Below are 20,451 nucleotides of genomic sequence, written 5' to 3' on the forward strand. Positions count from 1 at the left end.
GGCAGCAATCAGGATGTTCTTGAATCTCTACAGGACACCCGACAGTGTTGTTGGGTCAATATTTTCAGGAGAGACAGCAAATAAAAAAACTCTGATAATTTTCCAAAGCAGTAGACAGTGTAACTTGCAGAGAAGCTTGGTGGTGCTTGTATTCCTATGCTCTAGTTCTTTTTGTCTTTCTTGGTCTTGGAGCCTGCAGATTGAGGGGACACTATCAAAGAAGACTTGGCAGGTTATTACAATGGCATTTGTAGATGGTGCACAACGTGATCAAAATGAGGAAAAGGAGAAAGGAAATGTTTAGTGTGATGGATAGACTGCCAGTCAAACTGGCCATATGGTCTGGGATTGGAAATAAAACCTGAAAATGCCGCAGTTTTAAGTTGCAGAGGAATTGACAGTGGGGAGATAGTGGAAGGGGTAGGAATAAAGAGAACAAATTAAAGGCCTCTGAAAGAGTGGAGATCACAAGACATTAAATGACTTGAGTGATCATGATTCAATGGAAGGTGGTGGTAAAGGGAAGTTAATAACAAAAGTGAATCTAGGAGAGATGTAAAGTGGATGAGGCCAAAAGAACGTGAAATTACCTGAAGATAAAAGATGTAAGATGCAAGGTATGAAATGCTGGTCATCTGAAACTGTTGAAATCTGTTCTGAGTCAGGAAAGTTGTTAGAAGGTAAGATGCTGTTCCCTGAGTGTATATTGAATATCATTGGAAAAGTGTGGGAACAATGAGGTCAGAGTATGAGTGAGATCATTAACATGACAAACATCTGGAAGCTGAAGGTCACAGGTTGACTGAATGGAACTGTACTGCAACATAATCAATCCAATCACTATTTATTTTCTCAAAAGTGTAGGGGAGCATTTTCTGAGAACTGAATGCAATAAAATGGGATGAAATGTCATATCAAAACTGGCAGACAATGACCACCTGCAAAAGGTATTAGCCTAATCAAGAACCCTTGGCATCCAATGGCATTACTATTATCAAGTTCCCCACTATCTGTATCCTGTTGTCACTATTATCCAGAATCTCAATTGGAGCAACCATATAAATACTATAAGACTGGAAATCATACAGTAGGTGATATACTTCCTGACACCCACAAGTCTGGTGAGTGATCGAATAACCCTCGCCTGCATGCTGAGTGCTGGTCCAACAGCACACAGGAACCTTGACTTCATCTCTTACAAAGCAGCATCAGATGATTGCTCCTCAGCCAGCACTTTAAAGATTCATCTGCTCCATAACCTGTGAATGTGTCCACATTGTGTATCATCAGCAAAATGCAGGATATGAACTGCTGATCATCTGAAACTGTTGAAATCTTCTCTGAGTCAGGGAAGTTGTAATGTGCCTAGTTAGAAGGTAAGATGCAGTTACTCTCCAAAGCTATTTCAACTGTCTTTTCTAAACTTACTACCTCTGGCACAAAGAAGCACATGAACTTTGAGCAGCTGATAGCTCACAAACACCTGCAGGTTCCCATCCAAACCCTACATCATCATGGCTTGGAGGTATACCACCATTTCTTTACCACTACCTGGTGTAAATCCTGAAACTCTCTCCTCAGCAACATTGCCTGAGTTCCCAAATGTTTGCATTTGTTTCATAAGATAAAATACAAATAATAATACAGGGCTTTATATCTTGGCCTGTTATAAAAATGAAGAAGATCCTTATTTTTAATCGTAGTGATCACCTGATTCCTTCTTTGATGCCAACCTATTCAAATTAAAATAAAATATTTTGATAGCTTTGAGCTTCTCTACAATGCAAAAATCAGAAGTTGTATTGTTGGCATTGCAAACTCAATAATAAAAATTATTCATGATTTTTAACTAACCTACATAGGGAAACAATAGCCCCTAAACGGCCAAGCTAGAAACAGTAAAATTGTGAGGCGTCCTCTATCACATCGCCATCCCCATATTCCCACCAATCCTGCTTATGTTCCTGCCACCATCTGAAGTATGTTAATAATTTCCACAGAATCACTTTCTGTGGTAATTTTTTACAACAAACCACAGAAAGCTTAAAGGCTTGTGGAGAAGTGGTGGAATTGCTTTTGATGATGTTTCCACGCCCTCACTACTCACCCATTACAAAAGTCGAGAGGGATCCTACCATAATATTATTCACAGTATTCTTAACAAACATGGGAAATAATAATATGGCAGCTAATTTACTGTACTTTTATCTGAACACCTAGACGAATATTCCTGAGGCATAAATTTCAATCCCACCTTGGCAGCTGGAGGATTAAAATTCAGTTAATTAGATAAATCTGCAAAAGGAAGCTCGTATTGATAATGGTGAGTAATGATAATGCCATTAAAAATAATCTCTCACTAATGTTCCTTAGAGACAAGATCTGACCTTATGTGTCTCCACACTTGCCAGTGTGGTTGACTTAACTGACCTCTGAAATGAGCTGGCATCTAGTACAAATTGGGAAATACTGTAAATGCAAGTCTAGCCAATGATGCCTGCATCTAATTATGGAACAAGGAACAAAGAACCGAAAATTCCAACTAACTACTACTGAGCAAAAGGATAAAATTATTTACTATTTCTTTCCTAAATTCTAAAATGATACTTCGCTGAGTGTTTATTTCAGTACATTCTTTCCATTTTGATATTGCCATTACTTTTGTCATACAGGGCATTTCAAAAACCAGGCAGTAGCTATCAAGCTCTTATGGAAGGCAATATTCAGATATGTTGTTAATCTTGGCAGCTTTCTGTTCAATAAATGTCAGTAATCCTTTGTAACCCTTTTGAGCTGCCAGTGTGACATCAGATATTTCCACTTTAGTAAAGTATTAAATGGAGGTGTTGCCCTCAATCCATTGCTTGTATTATGAACCATCTGCCATCTGCTCCTGGAGTAACTTAGTCAATGTGGTAAAATAAAGTTCAAAGTTCAAAGTCAAATTTATTACCAGAGTACATGCATGTCACCACATACAACCCTGAGATTTTTTTTCTGCAGGCAAGTATTGCAACCAATGACGAACAAGAATCTCTGGTAAATGTCCATGGATCTACCTTTATAATGCTTAGGCACAATGTTTTTTGAAGGAATCGCAGAATAGTTATCCCAAAAGTGAGTTATCTGGGAAGTTTGGAAACTAATCCACACTGAACAGAGTCAGAGTACACAAGGCTGTCAGATTGGTTTAGAAAGAATCAAGAATTGGTGGTGAACTGCAGTCACAATTAGCAAATATAATGTTTTGCAATAACACAGAACTGGCTGAAAACAAGTACAGGAATTAGCTCTAAATATTCCTGGATTTAAAGTGCTTCGAAGAGAAAGAAGATCATTCTACAGCTTAGCAGAAAGAGGCCCTAAAATATCAAGAACACAGACTCTATCTGTTTAAAAGTAACAAAGCAAAGAGGTAGGTTTATACTACAGAGAATAATTATTCCATGGGTCTACCAAGTACTGGAAAATATATTGGAGCAGATTTCCAATTAGGTTGCAGATATTTGGAAAAGCCAGTTGCATTGTTCAAATATCAAGGGCATGCAAAAGAATGATTGCTAGGAAGAGGATTTTCATTATGTAAATAGACTAAAGAAGCTGATGCTTTTTTCCCCCTTTTTTTTATTAAATGCAATCGTGAACAATAGCCAGATCAGAAATGCTGATCAAGTCAACTAGTTCCCAAAGAGAACTCTGATAGGCCAGTCAGATAGAACACAAAAAAAAATCATATGTACAATTGAGAAATATTAAAAAATAGTAGAAATATGGAGTCATGATGATCATGATGAAGTCTGCTGGATAGAGACATTTATACACATGCTGTCCTCCATAATTCAAAGAGATTGAAGGATGAGATTGCAGGGTGACAAAACGTGGTAGGAGCACTTGGAACTAAAAACTAATCCCTACTGGGAGAAAACAGCATCTGTTCTTTCCGCACTGTTCTCCAGCAGTTTAAGGACTAAGTCCAGCAGGAACATAACTCACAAGTGCCCTTGAAAGTCAGGTATTAACCCTACCTACCAACAACCAAGCATTGCCATCCTAGTCCCCTTCATGATAGCTTATGAAGAAGCATGTGACTTCCCTCCCAGAGATGATAGGTGTTTGTGCACTCGACTCTTAAAGGCTTGGACCCCATCATCGCAGATGTTTCCAACCACAGCATCTGGAAGGCTGTTCCAAATTCTGATCACACAGTGAAGGAAGCTTCTATCCTGTGTGTAGGTTCTCACATCAGGCATAGATAATCTTGATCGTGTGGTGCGCCGTCTCTCATAAGATGAAGGCAGCATGGCGCGAAGGTCTGCAGGGCTGTGGCTGGTGTGTACAGTAGCTGCAGCAACCTGTCGTCTGTGGTGTAAGCTACTGATGGCTATCTTCTCACGAGCTGTGGCTTCATCTACACCTATAATCCTGAGAGCCTTTCTTTGAATGGAATCAAGCTGGCTGAAGACACTCTGTGAGACATTCATCCATGATAAGCAGGCATACTCCATGATACTTCGTACCTGGGCTTTGTAAACCGTGGCTCTGCCCTCTTTGTCTAGTTTGGATGCTACTTTCTGCAGAGCTCCAAGCCTTTGTCCAGCCTTGTTTGAAATAGTGGAAAGGTGTTTATCCCACACCCACTTGGAATGGAAAAGATTGTGAGGAAATCAAAAGGATGTTTAAGGTTATGAAGGATGGAGTAGAGAGAGTAAAAAGTTATTCATATTGCCAGAGGGATTAACGTACAGGGTGTACAGAATTAAGGTGATTGGCAAAAGCACCAAAAGTGACATGAAAGAAAGCACTTTTACACAGTGAAACTGGCTGCCTATCACCTCCCCCGGTACTCCTCCTCCTTCTCTTTCTCCCATGTTCCACTGTCCTCTCCTATCAGATTTCTTCTTATCCAGTCCTTTACCTTTTCCACGTATCACCTCCCAGCTTCTTAATTCGCCCTTCTTCCCCACCCACCTGGCTTCACCTATCACCTTCCGGCTTGTAGTCCATCCCCCTACCCCTACCTTCTTCATCTGGCTACTTCCCCCTTCCTTTCCAGTCCCGATGAAGTGTCTTGGCCCGAAACATTGACTGTTTATTCATTTCCACAGATGCTGCCTGACCTGCTGAGTTCCTCTAGCATTTAGAGTGTGTCACTCTGAATTTCCTGTGTCTGCAGAATCTCTTGTGTTAATAAATTGGAACCTGCTGTCAGTTTTAAGCCACCCTCACACAGTGCTGAGAGGCAAATGATCTTTGTACAACCCTTCTGCACATCTCCCAGTGTTGCCTTCATTATAAGCTCTTTGTTGCAAAGCCTTATGCCACAACATTGTGACCATGGTCAACCAGAAAAAGTCCCATCCTTGAAATGGCCCAAATATTTTGACAGCTGGCAAACTTATCAAGGATTGTGAGGTATTGTGAAAATCCCTAACATTCAGGAACATTTAAGGTTAACTTGCAGGTTAAGTTGGTAGTAAGGAAGGCAACTGCAATATTGACATTCATTTTGAAAGGACAAGAATATATTGTTAAGTCTTCTTAAGACATTGGTCAGACTATATTTGTAATTTTTAAAGCAATTTTCTAAAGAGGAGTGTGCTGGCCACGGAGAAGGTCCAGGAAAGGTCCACAAGAATGATCCTGGAAATGAAAGACTGTTTGAGGGCTGTTTGATGGCTCTGGGACTGTATTCCCCTGAGTTCAGAAGGATAGATGATCTTATAGGAACTTACCGAATTCTGAAAGATCTGAATAGAGTGGTTGCTGAGAGGATGTTTCCATTAATAGGGGATCCTAGCACCTGAGGACACGGCCTCACAATAAAGGAACGTCACTTTAGAATTGAGATAAGAAAAAAGAATCCTTCAACTGTGGATCAATAATCTATAGAATCCATTGGCACAGAGGACTGTGGAGGCCAAATCACTGGGTGTATTGAAGGCTGAGGTTGATAGATTTTTGACTACTTACTTACTGCCTGTTACACCACTGGCATTTAGGGCAGCAATGACGGTCCTCCATCTCTGGCAGTGCTCAGGGCTTCCTTCTTCATGTCAGTAGCTTCCTCTTGGTTTTCACTACTGTCAGTCATGCAAGTCCTGGGTGGAAACTCAGGAATTACCATCGCACTTATATGTAGAAGGATTCTTCATTGATGTTGCCATAACAATTTTGTTTTACCAATTAGGGTCATTAGCCCTCAATTGAACCCCAAATGTGGAGGGCCGGTGGACCACTCTTAATCTGTCCTCTACCCTTTGACCTGTTTGGCATGGGTGACCCTACCAAGAGTTAAAGTATAAAGCCCTGACTCCAGCCAACATAGTTTTTCCATTCATTGAGTCAAGGAAGTCTCCAAACCATGACAAGGTTGTGGTCCTCTTGATCGGTAGGGGGTTAACAGTCATGGAGAAAAAGCAGGAGATAGGGTTGAAAATAACAGCCATGATTGAAAGGTGGAGCAGACTCAATAGGCTGAATGGCCTAATTCTCTTCCTATATTGTACGGTCTTATGATTGAAAAATAATTTAAAACACCATTTTGAATATTAAAATATTAAAATACTTGGAGGCACCAAAACATATATGTTGTAGGAACTCTCCTCCAAGAAGACCACCAGCTTGTCATGGTTTGGAGACTATCTTGCCTCAGTGACCCGGAGAGCTAGATTGGCAAGAGTCAGGGCTTTATGCTTTGGCTCTTCCACCAATCGACTTCCCAGCTCTTTACATCATTCCTTCCCCTCCAAGCTTCACCCATCACCTGGTGTTTCTCTCTCCCCTCCCCCCAACTTTTAAATCTACTCCTCAGTTTTTTTTCTCCAGTCCTGCCAAAGGGTTTCAGCTGCCGACTGTACTTTTCCCCGTAGATGCTGCCTGGCCTGCTGAGTTCCTCCAGCATTTTGTGTGTGCTGCATATATTTCAATTATTCAAATCAAATAAAGAAGTATTAATTTTAAAACATGTTAAGTTATTTTATACTTCCCCTTCTTTGTTGCAACAGTTTTTAATTCAAATGGCTGGGCTTTTGCTGTTCACAGCCCGGTTCAAATGTTCAGCAAGTACCTCTGAGTAAGTGCCGGAGACAGAGCAACTTCAAACTCTGCCTCCAGACACCAGGTGGAGACAAAAGTCAAAACCCACCTGGAAACCAGGGGCATCATGGTCATTAAATCCTGGACGCTGCAAGTGTTTATTGCCAGATTTAGTTAATTGTTTAATTAAATTTTGTCAGCAATATACTGAACACTGATTACCAATATAAAATAATCTTATGTTTTAAATTGTAATGTCAGGTAAGTCAAGGTGTACGTTCTTCCCTGAATCTCTGATTCCACCAAACATGAAATATCAAGAGTTAGTCCTGATGAAGGGTCTCGGCCTGAAACGTCGACTGCGCCTCTTCCTATAGATGCTGCTTGGCCTGCTGCGTTCACCAGCAACTTTGATGTATGTTGCATGAAATATCATGTGATCAAAATGATTTATAACATTACTTACTGTTTTTATTGCTCAATATTTTTGAATCTTTATCTGACAGCCTCAAGAAGCAACATGTCTAATTTCTGAATGATATTTAACTAGGTTCCTCAAGATGAATGGAGTGGCTTTTCACCACAAGGCAAGGAAGATGAAATTCCTTGTCGGCGGATGCGCAGTGGCAGTTATATTAAAGCAATGGGGGATGACGATAGTGGGGACTCAGACACCAGTCCCAAACCGTCTCCAAAAATTGCTGCACGACGAGAGAGCTATCTCAAGGCCACCCAACCATCCCTAACAGAGCTCAGCACACTCAAGTAAGTAACTGTGCTTGGTTAAAATACCAGTTAGTAGGTTAGTACTCAGTGCTGATCCCCATTTGCCCAGAGAATACAGGCAACCCCTATGTTACTGAAGTGCTTATTCTAAGAAAACTATTTCATGATTTTCTGGAATGTGAACCCCTTTATCCCATTGAATCCCATGATTTTCTGTAAGGCAAATCCCTTTATCCTGTTGAATCCCATGATTTTCTGTATTGTACACCCCTATATCCCATTGAATCCCATGATTTTCTATATGGCAAATCCCTTTATCCCATTGAATCCCATGATTTTCTATATGGCAAATCCTTTTATCCCAAAGAATCCCATGACTTTGTGTAATGTGAATCCCTTTATCCCATATCCCATGTTGTAATTGGGGTTACATTCCTACTGGTCGTTTTTCTCTTATACAAAGCCAGTTTATCAATAATGACAAAGTGATCCACTGCCTTTACTTAGCACCTGAGGCCAACACTAGACTTGAGGAACAGGCAAGGCTCATGCAGAGGAAACAACACATTTAGTCAGTTTTTATTTTTAGTCACCTAATACTGTGGGCCGGTAAGATTGGATATGACATCACAATGTTGGTTGGCAATCATAGGGGAGATCTTCCTTGGCCACATCATCTCCGGTCTGAGGGCCTGTGAACAGAAGTCTCAGAATGCAGTGCTACTGTGAGGCAATTACCCTGAAATGCAAAGCCCGGGGAGAAGGAAAGGATTTAGGAAGTTTGGAAGGGATGATACTTTGGGATTGTGGTTCATGAGAGAAGGGTAGTATCAAAGGAATTCAGTGGATTAAAGCATGATGATTTAGTGAAAATAGACTAAAGGACGTCGGAATATCTTAAGGAGTTGTAAATGGCTTCGACTGCTCCCCTCAGTGCAGCATATCAGAGCAAATGCCTCACAGGTGAAGAGCATAGCAACCCTGTGTTCTGAGGCATCTATTCACTTGTCCTCATACTGAAATGGTGTGACATCGTATTCAGACCATATGTCTGAGTACTAAAAGTAAAAACATGACAATATTTGCATTTTGTGTTTGAAAATTTATTTTCTTCAAATAAATTCCTAAATTCAAAATCTATTTGTAACCTCAAAAGTTTTGGGCAATAATTTGTGAATTCTGTAAGGGCAAATTCCCGCAATTCACGCAGCCATATACCAAGGGTTGCCTGTAATTGTGGGTATTCTGCAGTGGTCTGCAGAGGCTTGCTACGATTAAGTGGCATACCTGATTAGAGGCACTAAGTATAAGCCATATGACGTGGTAATGACATGGTAACTGGCTAGTGAGTTTTCAGTTTCTAAAAACTGAATGGAGTAAATATGCATGACAAACAAAATAAGCATGGGGATCACAATGTATAATTAAATTGTTCCAGTTATGTCCAGTCCAGGCAGCATGAAAACTTTGCTCTGCATGATACCAATTTGGAATTGTAATGTCACCTGTAGCTCCCCAAAAGAACAAGTACTATGGAACTTAATTTCCTGACCACATTACCTAGTTTGAAATTTAGAAACGTACTGTTTTTTCTCTAATTTTCTTCTGTGTGGAAATATTATATATTATTATCATGCATAGAGAAGTAAACTTTGGGAATTGTTATTTTGTTTATAATTTTGGAAAATTAATAAAAAGATTTAAAAAGAGAAGTAAACTTTAGGAATAAATGCATATCATCTTAAGAACCTCCCCAGAAGTAGGAATATTTTAAGGAATATTATTGTAAATGAAGCAATTTTTTTAAATTATTCTGAATTTAGATAAAAACATTTAGAAATATGCTGTCCTATTGTTATCCTGGAAGCAAATGGAATAATGAGCAGGGGATTGAATCTAAGGTCAAGATGTTTTTATTATTTGGAGATACAATGCAGAACAGCCCCTTCCGTCCCAATGAGCCACACTGTACAGCAACCCACATTTTTAATACTAGCCTTATCACAGGACAATTTACAATGACCAATTCACCTACTGCCCGTTTCATCTTTGGATTGTGGGAGGAAACCGGAGCATCTGGTGGAAACCAATACAGTCAAGGCGAGCGTTTGTAAACTCCTCACAGGCAGAGTCTGAACTGAACTCCAAACTCCGGATTGCCCCATGCTGTAATAGTGACATACTAACCACTGTGCTACCATGACAACCTATGCATTCCAGTATCTAAGGCGCATGATTGTTTCACAGTAAGTTCATAATGCAGGAGCAGCCAGTAAGGAAAGAATGCACTGTCACTAAGTAAAAAATTAAATTAAAACTCTCATATTTGTTACTCATTCAGAATTCTCTGCCCTACATTTGAACTACTCTTTGACTTATCGAGGACTAGGTGAGGGAAGCAAGGAATCACATACTGGCTTGGCTAAACACCATTAGTTGTCCCTTCATAGCCTGCGACTTAGATTTACAGGATATATTAAAAAAAAGTAACCATAGTTATAAAACTTCACTACCAGTTCCAGTCCATAGTTACAATACATTAAAGTTACTCATGTAATTCTCCAGTTACTGAATGCAATTTTGGGCACCTCGTATTGGAAAAGACTTCAAAGCCATTTAAGTTATAAATTCATCCGGTGATACCAGGCACGGAAGCCACAGCAATGAGGAAACCTGAGGAGGCTAATTAATTTGAAACTCACACAATAATGAGAGAAAGGTTTGGAAGGATACTTTGCAAATGGAATTGTTAAAACTTGGCCCAACCACAGGGTGAGACAAATTACAGAATCTATATTGGATAAAGGCATAAGTTATTACAGATAAATACTTCAGCTTGAGAAGATACTTAGCTGTAGCAAAAATCTGAGAAGAAAAATTAGTTTTATAGAACATAGAGCATAAAAATCTACAGCACATTATAGGCCCTTCCGCCCACACTAATGTGTTGACCATTTAACCTACTCTAGAAACTGCCTAGAATTACTCTACTGCATAGCCCTCCTATCTAAGAGTCTCTTAAAAGACCCTATTGTATCCGCATCCACCATCGATGCTGGCAGAGCATTCCATGCACCCACCACTCTGTGTGGGAAAAACTTACCTCTGACATTCCCCTTACACCTACTTCCAAGCACCTTAAAACTATGCCATCTCAGCCCAGGGAAAAAGCCTCTGGCTATCCACACAATCAATGTCTCTCATCATCTTCTACACCTCTATCATGTCACCTCTCCATCCTCTATCGCTCCAAGGGGAAAAGACCTTGTTCACTCAACTTATTCCAATAAAGCATGCTCTCCAAAGCAGAGACTCTTCAAACACAGAGTCATTACAAACATAATGGAGCAGATGTTTTTCTGAATCAGAATCAGGTTTATCATCACTGGAATGTGACGTGAAATTTGTTACCTTGGCAGCAGTACAGTGCAATACATAATATAAAAGGAAAAAAAGCAATAATATTAATAGATCAATTAATCAATTACAATATACATATAGCAAATAGGTTAAAAATTGTGCAAAAAACAGAAATACTATATATTTAAAAAGTGAGGTAGTGTTCAAGGGTTCAATGTCCATTTACGAATTGGATGGCAGAGGGGAAGAAGCTGTTCCTGAATCACTGAGTGTATGCCTTCAGGGTTCTGTACCTCCTACCCAATAGCAACAGTGGGAAGAGGGTATGCCCTGGGTGCTGGAGGTCCTTAATAATGGATGCTGCCTTTCTGAGACACCGCTCCTTGAAGATGTCCTGGATACTTTGTAGGCTAGTACCCAAGATGGAGCCAACTAAATTTACGATCCTCCGCAGCTTTTTTCAGTCCTGTGCAGTAGATCCAATATCAGACAGTGAAGCAGCCTGTCAGAATGTTCTCCATGGTATATCTATCGAAGTTTCTGAGTGTATTTGTTGACATACCAAATCTCTTCAAACTCCTAATGGAGTATAGCCTCTGTCTTGCCTTCTTTGTAACTACATCAATATGTTGGGACCGGGTTAGTTCCTCAGAGATCTTGACACCCAGGAACTTGAAACTGCTCACTCTCTCCATTTCTGATCCCTCCATGAGGATTTTCTGTGTTGAAAACAACTGGAATAATAGGAATCCAAAGTCAGAGTGAAGAATATGGTATAGATTTAAGAGTTAAAAAGGATAAGCATGTAGAGATAAGGGACTTAAAAACCAACTCAAGTACTCTACAAGTGAATCCTTAGTAACTGGGGGTATTGGTGATGACTGAAAAGAACAAATTAAAGCAGGACATTTAAAATCTGCCAAATTTGTAGCTGTAATATTAAGTTGAAGTTGGAGACTCAAGAGAGCAGATACTGGAATATGGAGCAACAAGTAATCTCCTGAAGGACCTCATATAGCATCTGTAGGAAGAAAAGAATTATCAGCATTGCAGATCATGTCACGGTTAGATTTGATGCAGGGTTTTGATCAAAAATGCCAACAATTCCATTCCTCCCGCAGGTGCTGCTCGACAGGCTGAGTTACTCCAGCACATTGTTTGTTGGTTAAGTTGTAGGTCCTTTCAGAGAATGTGGCAATAATGAACTAGTGTTTGCTGACCAAGCAATGCAAATCATTGACAGTGAACACACATTATCTACATAAATATACAGTATTTATTATTATTTGTTCTATGCTTTTCATTATTTAATTTTTGTCCAACTATTTTCAAAGTCCTTGTTCATTGTGCCTGCGGGCAGCTCTTCATTTTCTGTGGTTGTGGTTCAATCACTGATCATGGCTCATTCAACCTTGCCGATCAACAGAGGCAGTCATCATGGCAGGCAGTACCCTGGGGAGCCATGGAAATGCAAGATGCAGTCATGTAGTTACTGTCAAATGTGGTCAGGTCAAGCTTGATCCAGGCAAATATTTATTGAACAAATTGTACCAATAACATTGTGAGGAAGAAATCATTTATGAAATACAATTTGTAACAAATTACTGGCTAATATCTTTGTGAAAACAACATTTCATAATTAACATCCATGACATTTTCATGAAATTCCTGCATTCTTATAGTAGTTTTACATTAAACTCACTATAGAGTTACGTCTAGTACTTAATGAATATGGTAATTAACACTGGCAGTACCTTCCAGAGCCTTAATAAAGGCTAATATTTTTTAACCCAAAAAGTAATCAACCATAATTGGGGAGACTTAGTCTATTACTTAGTTGCTTGCGATTTTAAACATATTAAGTTTACTCACTGGCCACTTTATTAGGTACAGCAGTGTATATGTTTGTGGTTTTCTGCTGCTGTAGCCCATCCACTTCACAGTTTGACGTGTGGTGCTTTCAGAGATGCTCTTCTGCATGCCACTGTTGTACCACAAGGTTATTTGAGTTATTGTTACCTTCCTGTCAGCTTGAACCAGTCTGACCATTCTCTTCTGATCTCTCTCATTAACAAGGCACCTTTACCCAGAGAACTACCACTCACTGGATTTATTTTTTGTTTTGCGCGCCATTCGCTGAGATTGTTGTTAATGAAAATCGCAGATCAGCGGTTTCTGAGATACATGCACTGCACCGTACAGCACCAACAATCATTTCAAGGTCAAAGTCGCTTAGACCACATTTCTTCCTCATTCTTTTATCTGGTCTGAACAACACTGAACCTCCTGACCATGTCTGCATGCTTTATGCAGTTAATTGCTGTCACATAATTGGTTGGTTAGATATTTACATTAACATGTAGGTGTACTGGTATACCTACTAAAGTGGCCACTGACTATATATTTTTTTCTTTTTTTCTCTGCCTAACTCAATTACTCACTGCTTTTTATTTCTTTTTCTATAACATACATTGAATCTTTCTCAAGAATTTGTCTCAATCATTCTCCATCTTTGTTTTTCCACTTTGTATTTCTTGACCATGTAAACTCAATAATTCATACATATTGTTTGTCCCATTGTTCATCATGGTGTATTGGCCTCCAAAACTGTTAAATCTTATGAATGAAACATTTAAAGCTTAAAGATGCAGAAACAATTCCAAATGTGAAGTACAAGATGCCCTGCTTCAGCAAACTTTTCCCCATTAGGTATGTTTTCACCTTACAGATGCTAGAGTTCAGAAGAATAAGATATCTGATTAAAACAAAAACTCCTGATGAGAATGGACAGATTAGTTAAGGAAAGGTGTTACTAATGGTCAGAAATTCCTTATCCAAGGATCTTAGGTAGGATGTCCCTTAGTGGAAGAATAGACCATAAGACATAGGAACAGAATAAGACAATTCAGCCCATCGAGTCCTCTCCGCCATTTCTTCGTGGCTGATCCTGGATCCCATTCAACCCCATACACCTGCCCTCTTACCATATCCCTTGATGCCCCAACCAATCAGGAAAATTTTCACTTTAAATACACCCACGGACTTGGCCTCCACCACAGTATGTGGCAGAGCATTCCACAGATTCACCACTCTTTGGCTAAAAAAATTCCTCCTTAACTCTGTTCTAAAAGATCGTGCCTTAATTTTGAGACTGTTTCCTCTAATTCTGGATACCCCCACCAAAGGAAACATCCCCTCCACATCCGCCTCATCTAGTCCTTTCAACATTCAGTAGGTTTCAATGAGATCCCCCACAGCTTTCTAAATTCCAGTGAGAACAGGCCTAAAGCTGCCAAACACTCCTCATATGTTAACCCCTTCATTCCCGGAATCATCCTCGTGAATCCTTATTTACAAGGATGTTGCCTGGATTGGAGGGAGTACCTTATAAGAATAGATTGAGTGCACTTGGCCTTTTCTCCTTGGAGCAACAGAGGATGAGACGTGACCTGATCGAGGTGTACAGGATGATGAGAGGCATTGATCGTGTGGGTAGCCAGAGACTTTTTCCCAGGGCTGAAATGGCTAACATGAGGGGGCATAGTTTTAAGGTGCTTGGAAATAGGAACCGAGGGGATGTCCGGGGTAAGTTTTCACACAGAAAGTGGTGGGTGCGTGGAATGCATTGCCAGTGACAGCGGTGGAAATGGATACAATAGGGTCTTTTAGGAGCTTCTTAGGTAGATACATGGAGCTTAGAAAAATAGAGAGCTATGCACTAGGGAAATTCTCAGCAGTTTTTAGAGTAGGTTACATGGTCAGCACAAGATTGTGGGCCAAAGGGCCTGTAATATGCTGTAAATTTCTATGTTCTATATTCTAACCTCCTCTGGACTCTCTCCAATGACTACACATCCTTTCTGAGATAAGGGGCCCAAAACTATTGACAATACTTCAAGTGTGGCCTGAGCAGTATCTTATAAAGTTTCAGCATTATCTCTTTGTTTTTATATTCTATTCCCTGTGAAATAAAAGCTAACATTGCATTTGCTTTCTTTACCACAGACTCAACTTGTGAATTAACCTTCTGGGAGTCTTGAACGAGGATTCCTAAGTCCCTTTGCACCTCTAATGTTTGAACCTTTTCCCCATTTAGATAATAGTCCACACTGTTGTTCCTTTTACCAAAATGTATTATCATACATTTCCCAACACTGTGTTCCATCTGCCACTTTTTTACCCATTATTTCAATTTGTCTAAGTCCTGCTATGCTGCAATCACAGTGCTTCTTCAGCACTACCTACCCCTCCACCTATCTTCGTATCCTCCACAAACTTTGCCACAAAGCCATCAATTCCATTATCCAGATCATTGACAAACAACTTGAAAAATAGCGGTCCCAATACTGACCCCTGAGGAACACCACTAGTCACAGGCAGCCAACCAGAAAAGGCCCCTTTTATTCCCACTCGCTATCTCCTGCCTGTCAGCTGTTCCTCTGTCCATGCCAGTATATTTCCAGTAACCCCATAGGATTTTACCTGTTAAACAACTTCATGAGAGGCACCTTGTCAAATGCCTTCTGAAAATCAAAGTAAATCTAAGTAAAATCTAAGAAAATCCACTGTCTTTCCTTTGTCCACCCCGCTTGTTACTTCCTCGAAGAACTCTAAAAGATTTATCAAGCAAGAGTTCCCGTCACAGAAACCATGCTGACTCTGACGTATTGTTTCATTAGTCTCCAAGTACCCTGAATAATGGACTCCAGCACTTTCCCAACCACAGATTGGGAAAGATTGTTCATTAAGAGCTGTCTGAATTTAGAGGATTAAATAAACAGTCATTGAGGATTCTCAGAGCAATAGGAATGGTCACTATCTTTGATAACAAGCAATTCAGAGGACGAATTCTTAATTTGTTTGAATGAGATGATAGAGCTATTTCAGGACCATGGCTCTGCAGCTACAGAAATCTACAGCAGACGTGGAAACACGTGGGAAGAGATATTTTAATGAGCTAATTTCAATTGAGCCTGGCACAGATAATACCTCTGCAGAATGTCATAACTTTTGCTAAAGATCTCACTCAGAGTTTGCAACGTTTTGCTGTTAACGGAATTACTGAATGGTCTGAATCAAGCATTGGATACATATATCACATTACATTGAACAGAGAGACTATTCAAAAGCTCCAAATATCTTGGGAGAAATGTGTATTATATGTGTACAATAGAGTGTAGCTGTAATATGATACCACGCTAAGAATAGTTTTGGTAGATTTGTGAGCAATAGACAGAGAAAGTCAAAAATTTATTTGTGAGTTCAAAGGGGACAACAGAAGAGAAGGAAAGCCCATTATAGAAACCTGAATGCAGGACAGTATAAATGGAGAGGCACAAAGAGAGAGAGAAAGCAACCAAAGCAGAAGATTGTGGAGACTCAAAATCATGCTGTCAAATAATGTAGAAAATGGTTATACAGCTTTATCTATAATAGCTGATCTGTTATTAACTTGATTAAGTTGAGACATAGATAAGGAGAATGCACTATTTTTTCCCAGTGCTAGAAAATCAAGTAATAGAGGGCATAGGTTAAAGATGAGAAGGGAAAGATTTTGTAGGAACCTGGGGGGTAACTTTCTCACTCCGGGTATAATGTTATAGTTGGTTTTTTGGAGGTATGTAATGCAATGTACTCATACTCCAGTTACAGAGATAATTATAAGATGTGACATTTCAGCTAAAGGATATAATATTAGCTGTGTAGGAAGCCAATGTGGCAAAGTGATCCATTGAAATTACTAATACCTGGACTGGATACATTTGGACTTCATTGCCCTAGAATCTAGCTTGCTGACCTACAGTACAGTGAAATAGATAAGTGAACAGCAAGTATTGGAAGACACCTGGCTGACTACTGCTACAGGTCCACGATGTTCAAAGAAAGCTCTTAATATTCTTAAACACAAGCAATTCTGCAGATACTAGAAATTCAGAGCAACACACATAAAATGCTGGAGGCACATTGTCTGTTTATATATACTTCTTCATAGATACTGCCTGACCTACTGAGTTCCTCCAGAATGTTGTATGTGTTGCACACAATTCTCTGTTTATATCTCAGAACATATTATTTGTGGCTTTTTCAACCTACATCATGATGCCCTTTTGGGGATATACCCTTATCATTCTCCACCGTACCCATTCATCTTATTTTACAACAAATAAGGTACTTGTGCTGTCTGTTTTTTCCATCCTTTGTTGCACATCATTGGGTTCTGAATGGTTCAGACCACCTCTCCTCTCAGTCCCTGTATGGCATCTGTTGTCGCTCTGGTGGACACAGTTACTCAAAATATTACACCAAAAATGGATTAAATTAGATTAGATCAAATCAGATTAGATGAACTCTAACGAATGTAAGGAAAGCCTTTCTTGGACATATTCTTGAATCAGGTGATGGACATGAAACACTGTTCATTCAACTCTATTCTAGCTGGTGGTCTTGCACAGTTAATACAAACTCATTACCAAGAGATTTTACGATGGCAACAAATCCAATCCCAATCAGTGTCTAATAAAACAGTAACACATTGCATATCAAGGACCCATGGCTGAAGAGAATTCAAAAGGTTCATCTTAAAACTCAACAGAAAATACTGTACTATCTCTCTTTTAACTCATGCAAACTGTTCATGAAGTCATTCACCAAACTTCGAGTCTCTCAGTGGTCTCTTGCTCAGTACATTGTATTCACCAACCACCAGCTTCCAAGAACATTGCCATCCAACAATCCCAAACCATGATTAAGTAGACCATGAAAAGTAGTGGCATCTATCTTCAGAACTTCACAAAATTCTTCTTCTATGACTTTTGAATACCTATTTGTCACAGCATTCTTGTTTATTTCCTTTATTACATTTGCAGATACTGGTGTCAATGGAACCTCCAAGAATTCCATTTTGAATACCTTGATGTTCTATAGTGGGATGATATGAAAATTACAGATCTAAAACAATTTCTAAAGCGAAGATAGCACTGGCGAGACATGGTGACGTTTTGCAAACAGGAAACAAAATTAATAACAGTTCTACTAAATGTACTTTCTTGAACTGAAATGAAATATCTTTATTGTCATTGCATAGCACAGTTGTCATGCAGCAATACAACAAAAATGAGCTTGCAACTCTCATACTCAATGCTATAAAGCAACAAATAAAATAAATAAACAATAAATTAAATCAAGTATCCAGCCAGTACAAGCCATGTCCAGCAGTACAAAAACACAACTCAGGTGCATGACAGCCATAAAACCAGTATTAAAGTAGCAATATAACAAATTTATGGATGATGCTTGATCAATTGGTTAGAGCAATTATAGCTCTGGGGAAAAAGCTATTTTTTAGTCTGAAAGTGCGGGCATAGAAAATCTTATAACATCTGCCAGATGGAAGACATTCAAACAGATGATTGCATGGGTGTGTGTTGTCCTTACAAATGCTTGTAGCTTTCTTAGGACAATGTTCACTACAATCTGCAGCCTGTAATTTTCCACTGGGAGGTCTGTTTTTGAACCATCTGTACAACCTGCCGTTTTTGTGGTATCCTGAAATATTCGCAAAATGTATTCTCAAGCATGCAGGTAGGACCATGGTGGCCATTGCTGAAGTGGCCTTGGGGTTGGACTGTAGCTGCAGGGCCTGAGTCCAAGAGCAAATAATGAACCGATGTTTAAGTTCCAAACCAGATTTAAAAAGATTTACACATCAAGGCCAAAGATGGAGGGCAAACCGATGTTCAGCTCATTACCCCAGAAGGCTTGCCTCAGTGCTGAAATGACTCTGTAGCTGCAGCCTGCAGCCATCAGCACTCACATCAACAATGAACCTTGCTCCACAGCTGTGGCCTGCCCCTCCCTTTTGTCCGGAGCCTCTTCTCCCAGGGATTCCTCATCAGAGTTTCTTCGAGGAGTGGGTACCAGCAATGAGATATGGTCTCGACTGTATAGAAGGTTGGTGCTCCATGGAATGGGGTAACTATCAATTCAACTTGCTACTTATTTTCATGTGAGATCATGGATCCTTATTTGTCCAGTAAAGGCTGATGGCCATATTGCTCCAGTAACACTTTGCATTTTTGATATTGTGAAAAGTCAGTGATTGCGTCATAGGATTTTTGTCAGATAAAATCTGACACCAACTTTCTGTTAACCATAATATTGCTCTTTTTGAGTCTTTTACTTGTTTTAGCTTCCTGCCAATCTTCTCCATCCTACTACAACTGAGTCATCTAACCACCCCCAGCTTTCCCACTGTGATGTGAATGAGCAAAACAGATTTTGTTATTTGCAGCAATATTAGCAGAGAAATTAGTTTTCTGTTTTAATAACCAATAGATAGTAAACTGAATTGGCAATTACTAATATCTGTTATTCATCATTATTATTCTCATAGATCTTTTAGGAACAAAAGATCATGAAGAATTGATATTGCTTATCTGAATACTGCAGAGCTTTTATTATTTTATAAAATTCATATCACTTCAGATTTTTAGTTTTAAAGGAAAATACTTGGCCTCAAATTGCTGCAAAATAAAAAAAACCTACTTGAAGTAAACTAAACTAGTCTCATTCATCTCTCCTTCCAAATGCTTTGCAGATGATTAGATACGACACCACATGTTTAATCTTTTTAAAACTGGTTTCCAAATTCATCTTCCCTTTCAAAACAATTCCCATTCAAAACTGAGGCAAGTTCCAGATTAATCTTTCCAAGTATTCACTAACTTGATTACATGTTACGAATTTCTGTGAGCACACTTTACAAAAGGGGCAGCTAAAAAATCTGCAGCAAGCTACTCATCTTAGAAACAGGAAGTCAACAATTTTTTCAGGCTAAATGGGTATTTCGTTTTACTCTGATGCCAAAGCAAGGATTTGCTCACAGCTGCCGTCTCATTCACAGGCTGCCTGCTGAAAAGCTGGTTGGCACTGTTAAAGTGAAGTCTCTATGTCAGCCACACAGTCTATCGTGGAAAAAGAGGGAAAGTGGAGAGGGAAGGAGCAATCAAAGGTGTCTTGCAGCATGAGAGAATCAAGGGCAAAAGAGGAAATGGTGAGAAGATTATGTAGCGTAGTAGTGTGAGATGTTGCCCATCCCACAATAGAACAGCCTTGTTCCACAAATGATTGACTGGCACAGCATCTATTGGGGCCACAGGATTCAGTACCTTGCACTGAGGTGCACTGAAACTGCTATCATTATTACTGCTACCTGGTTATGACGGGTAGCAAATGGAAGTTAGTTTGGCAGGCAGTGAGAATGGGCAGAAATTCTGCCATTAAAATATGTAAAATATTTTAATATATGACTTATGCATTAAATGGCAGCCT

At 39.5% G+C, this 20,451-nt stretch overlaps 1 protein-coding gene across 15 annotated transcripts in view; it reads left to right on the forward strand.

Moving 5' to 3' along the window:
• The window catches only part of dlgap1a (discs, large (Drosophila) homolog-associated protein 1a), an 890,995-nt gene that overhangs the window by 672,341 nt on the left and 198,203 nt on the right, over positions 1–20,451 (forward strand). For all 15 annotated transcript variants that reach the window (XM_063062219.1, XM_063062200.1, XM_063062175.1 and 12 more), the window contains one exon: positions 7,586–7,800. In XM_063062219.1, the coding sequence (XP_062918289.1) occupies positions 7,586–7,800 (215 nt within the window). The remainder of the gene's footprint in view (positions 1–7,585; positions 7,801–20,451) is intronic.

This window comes from Mobula hypostoma, chromosome 1 (genome assembly GCF_963921235.1).
Source record: "Mobula hypostoma chromosome 1, sMobHyp1.1, whole genome shotgun sequence".
Classification (NCBI taxonomy): domain Eukaryota; kingdom Metazoa; phylum Chordata; class Chondrichthyes; order Myliobatiformes; family Myliobatidae; genus Mobula; species Mobula hypostoma.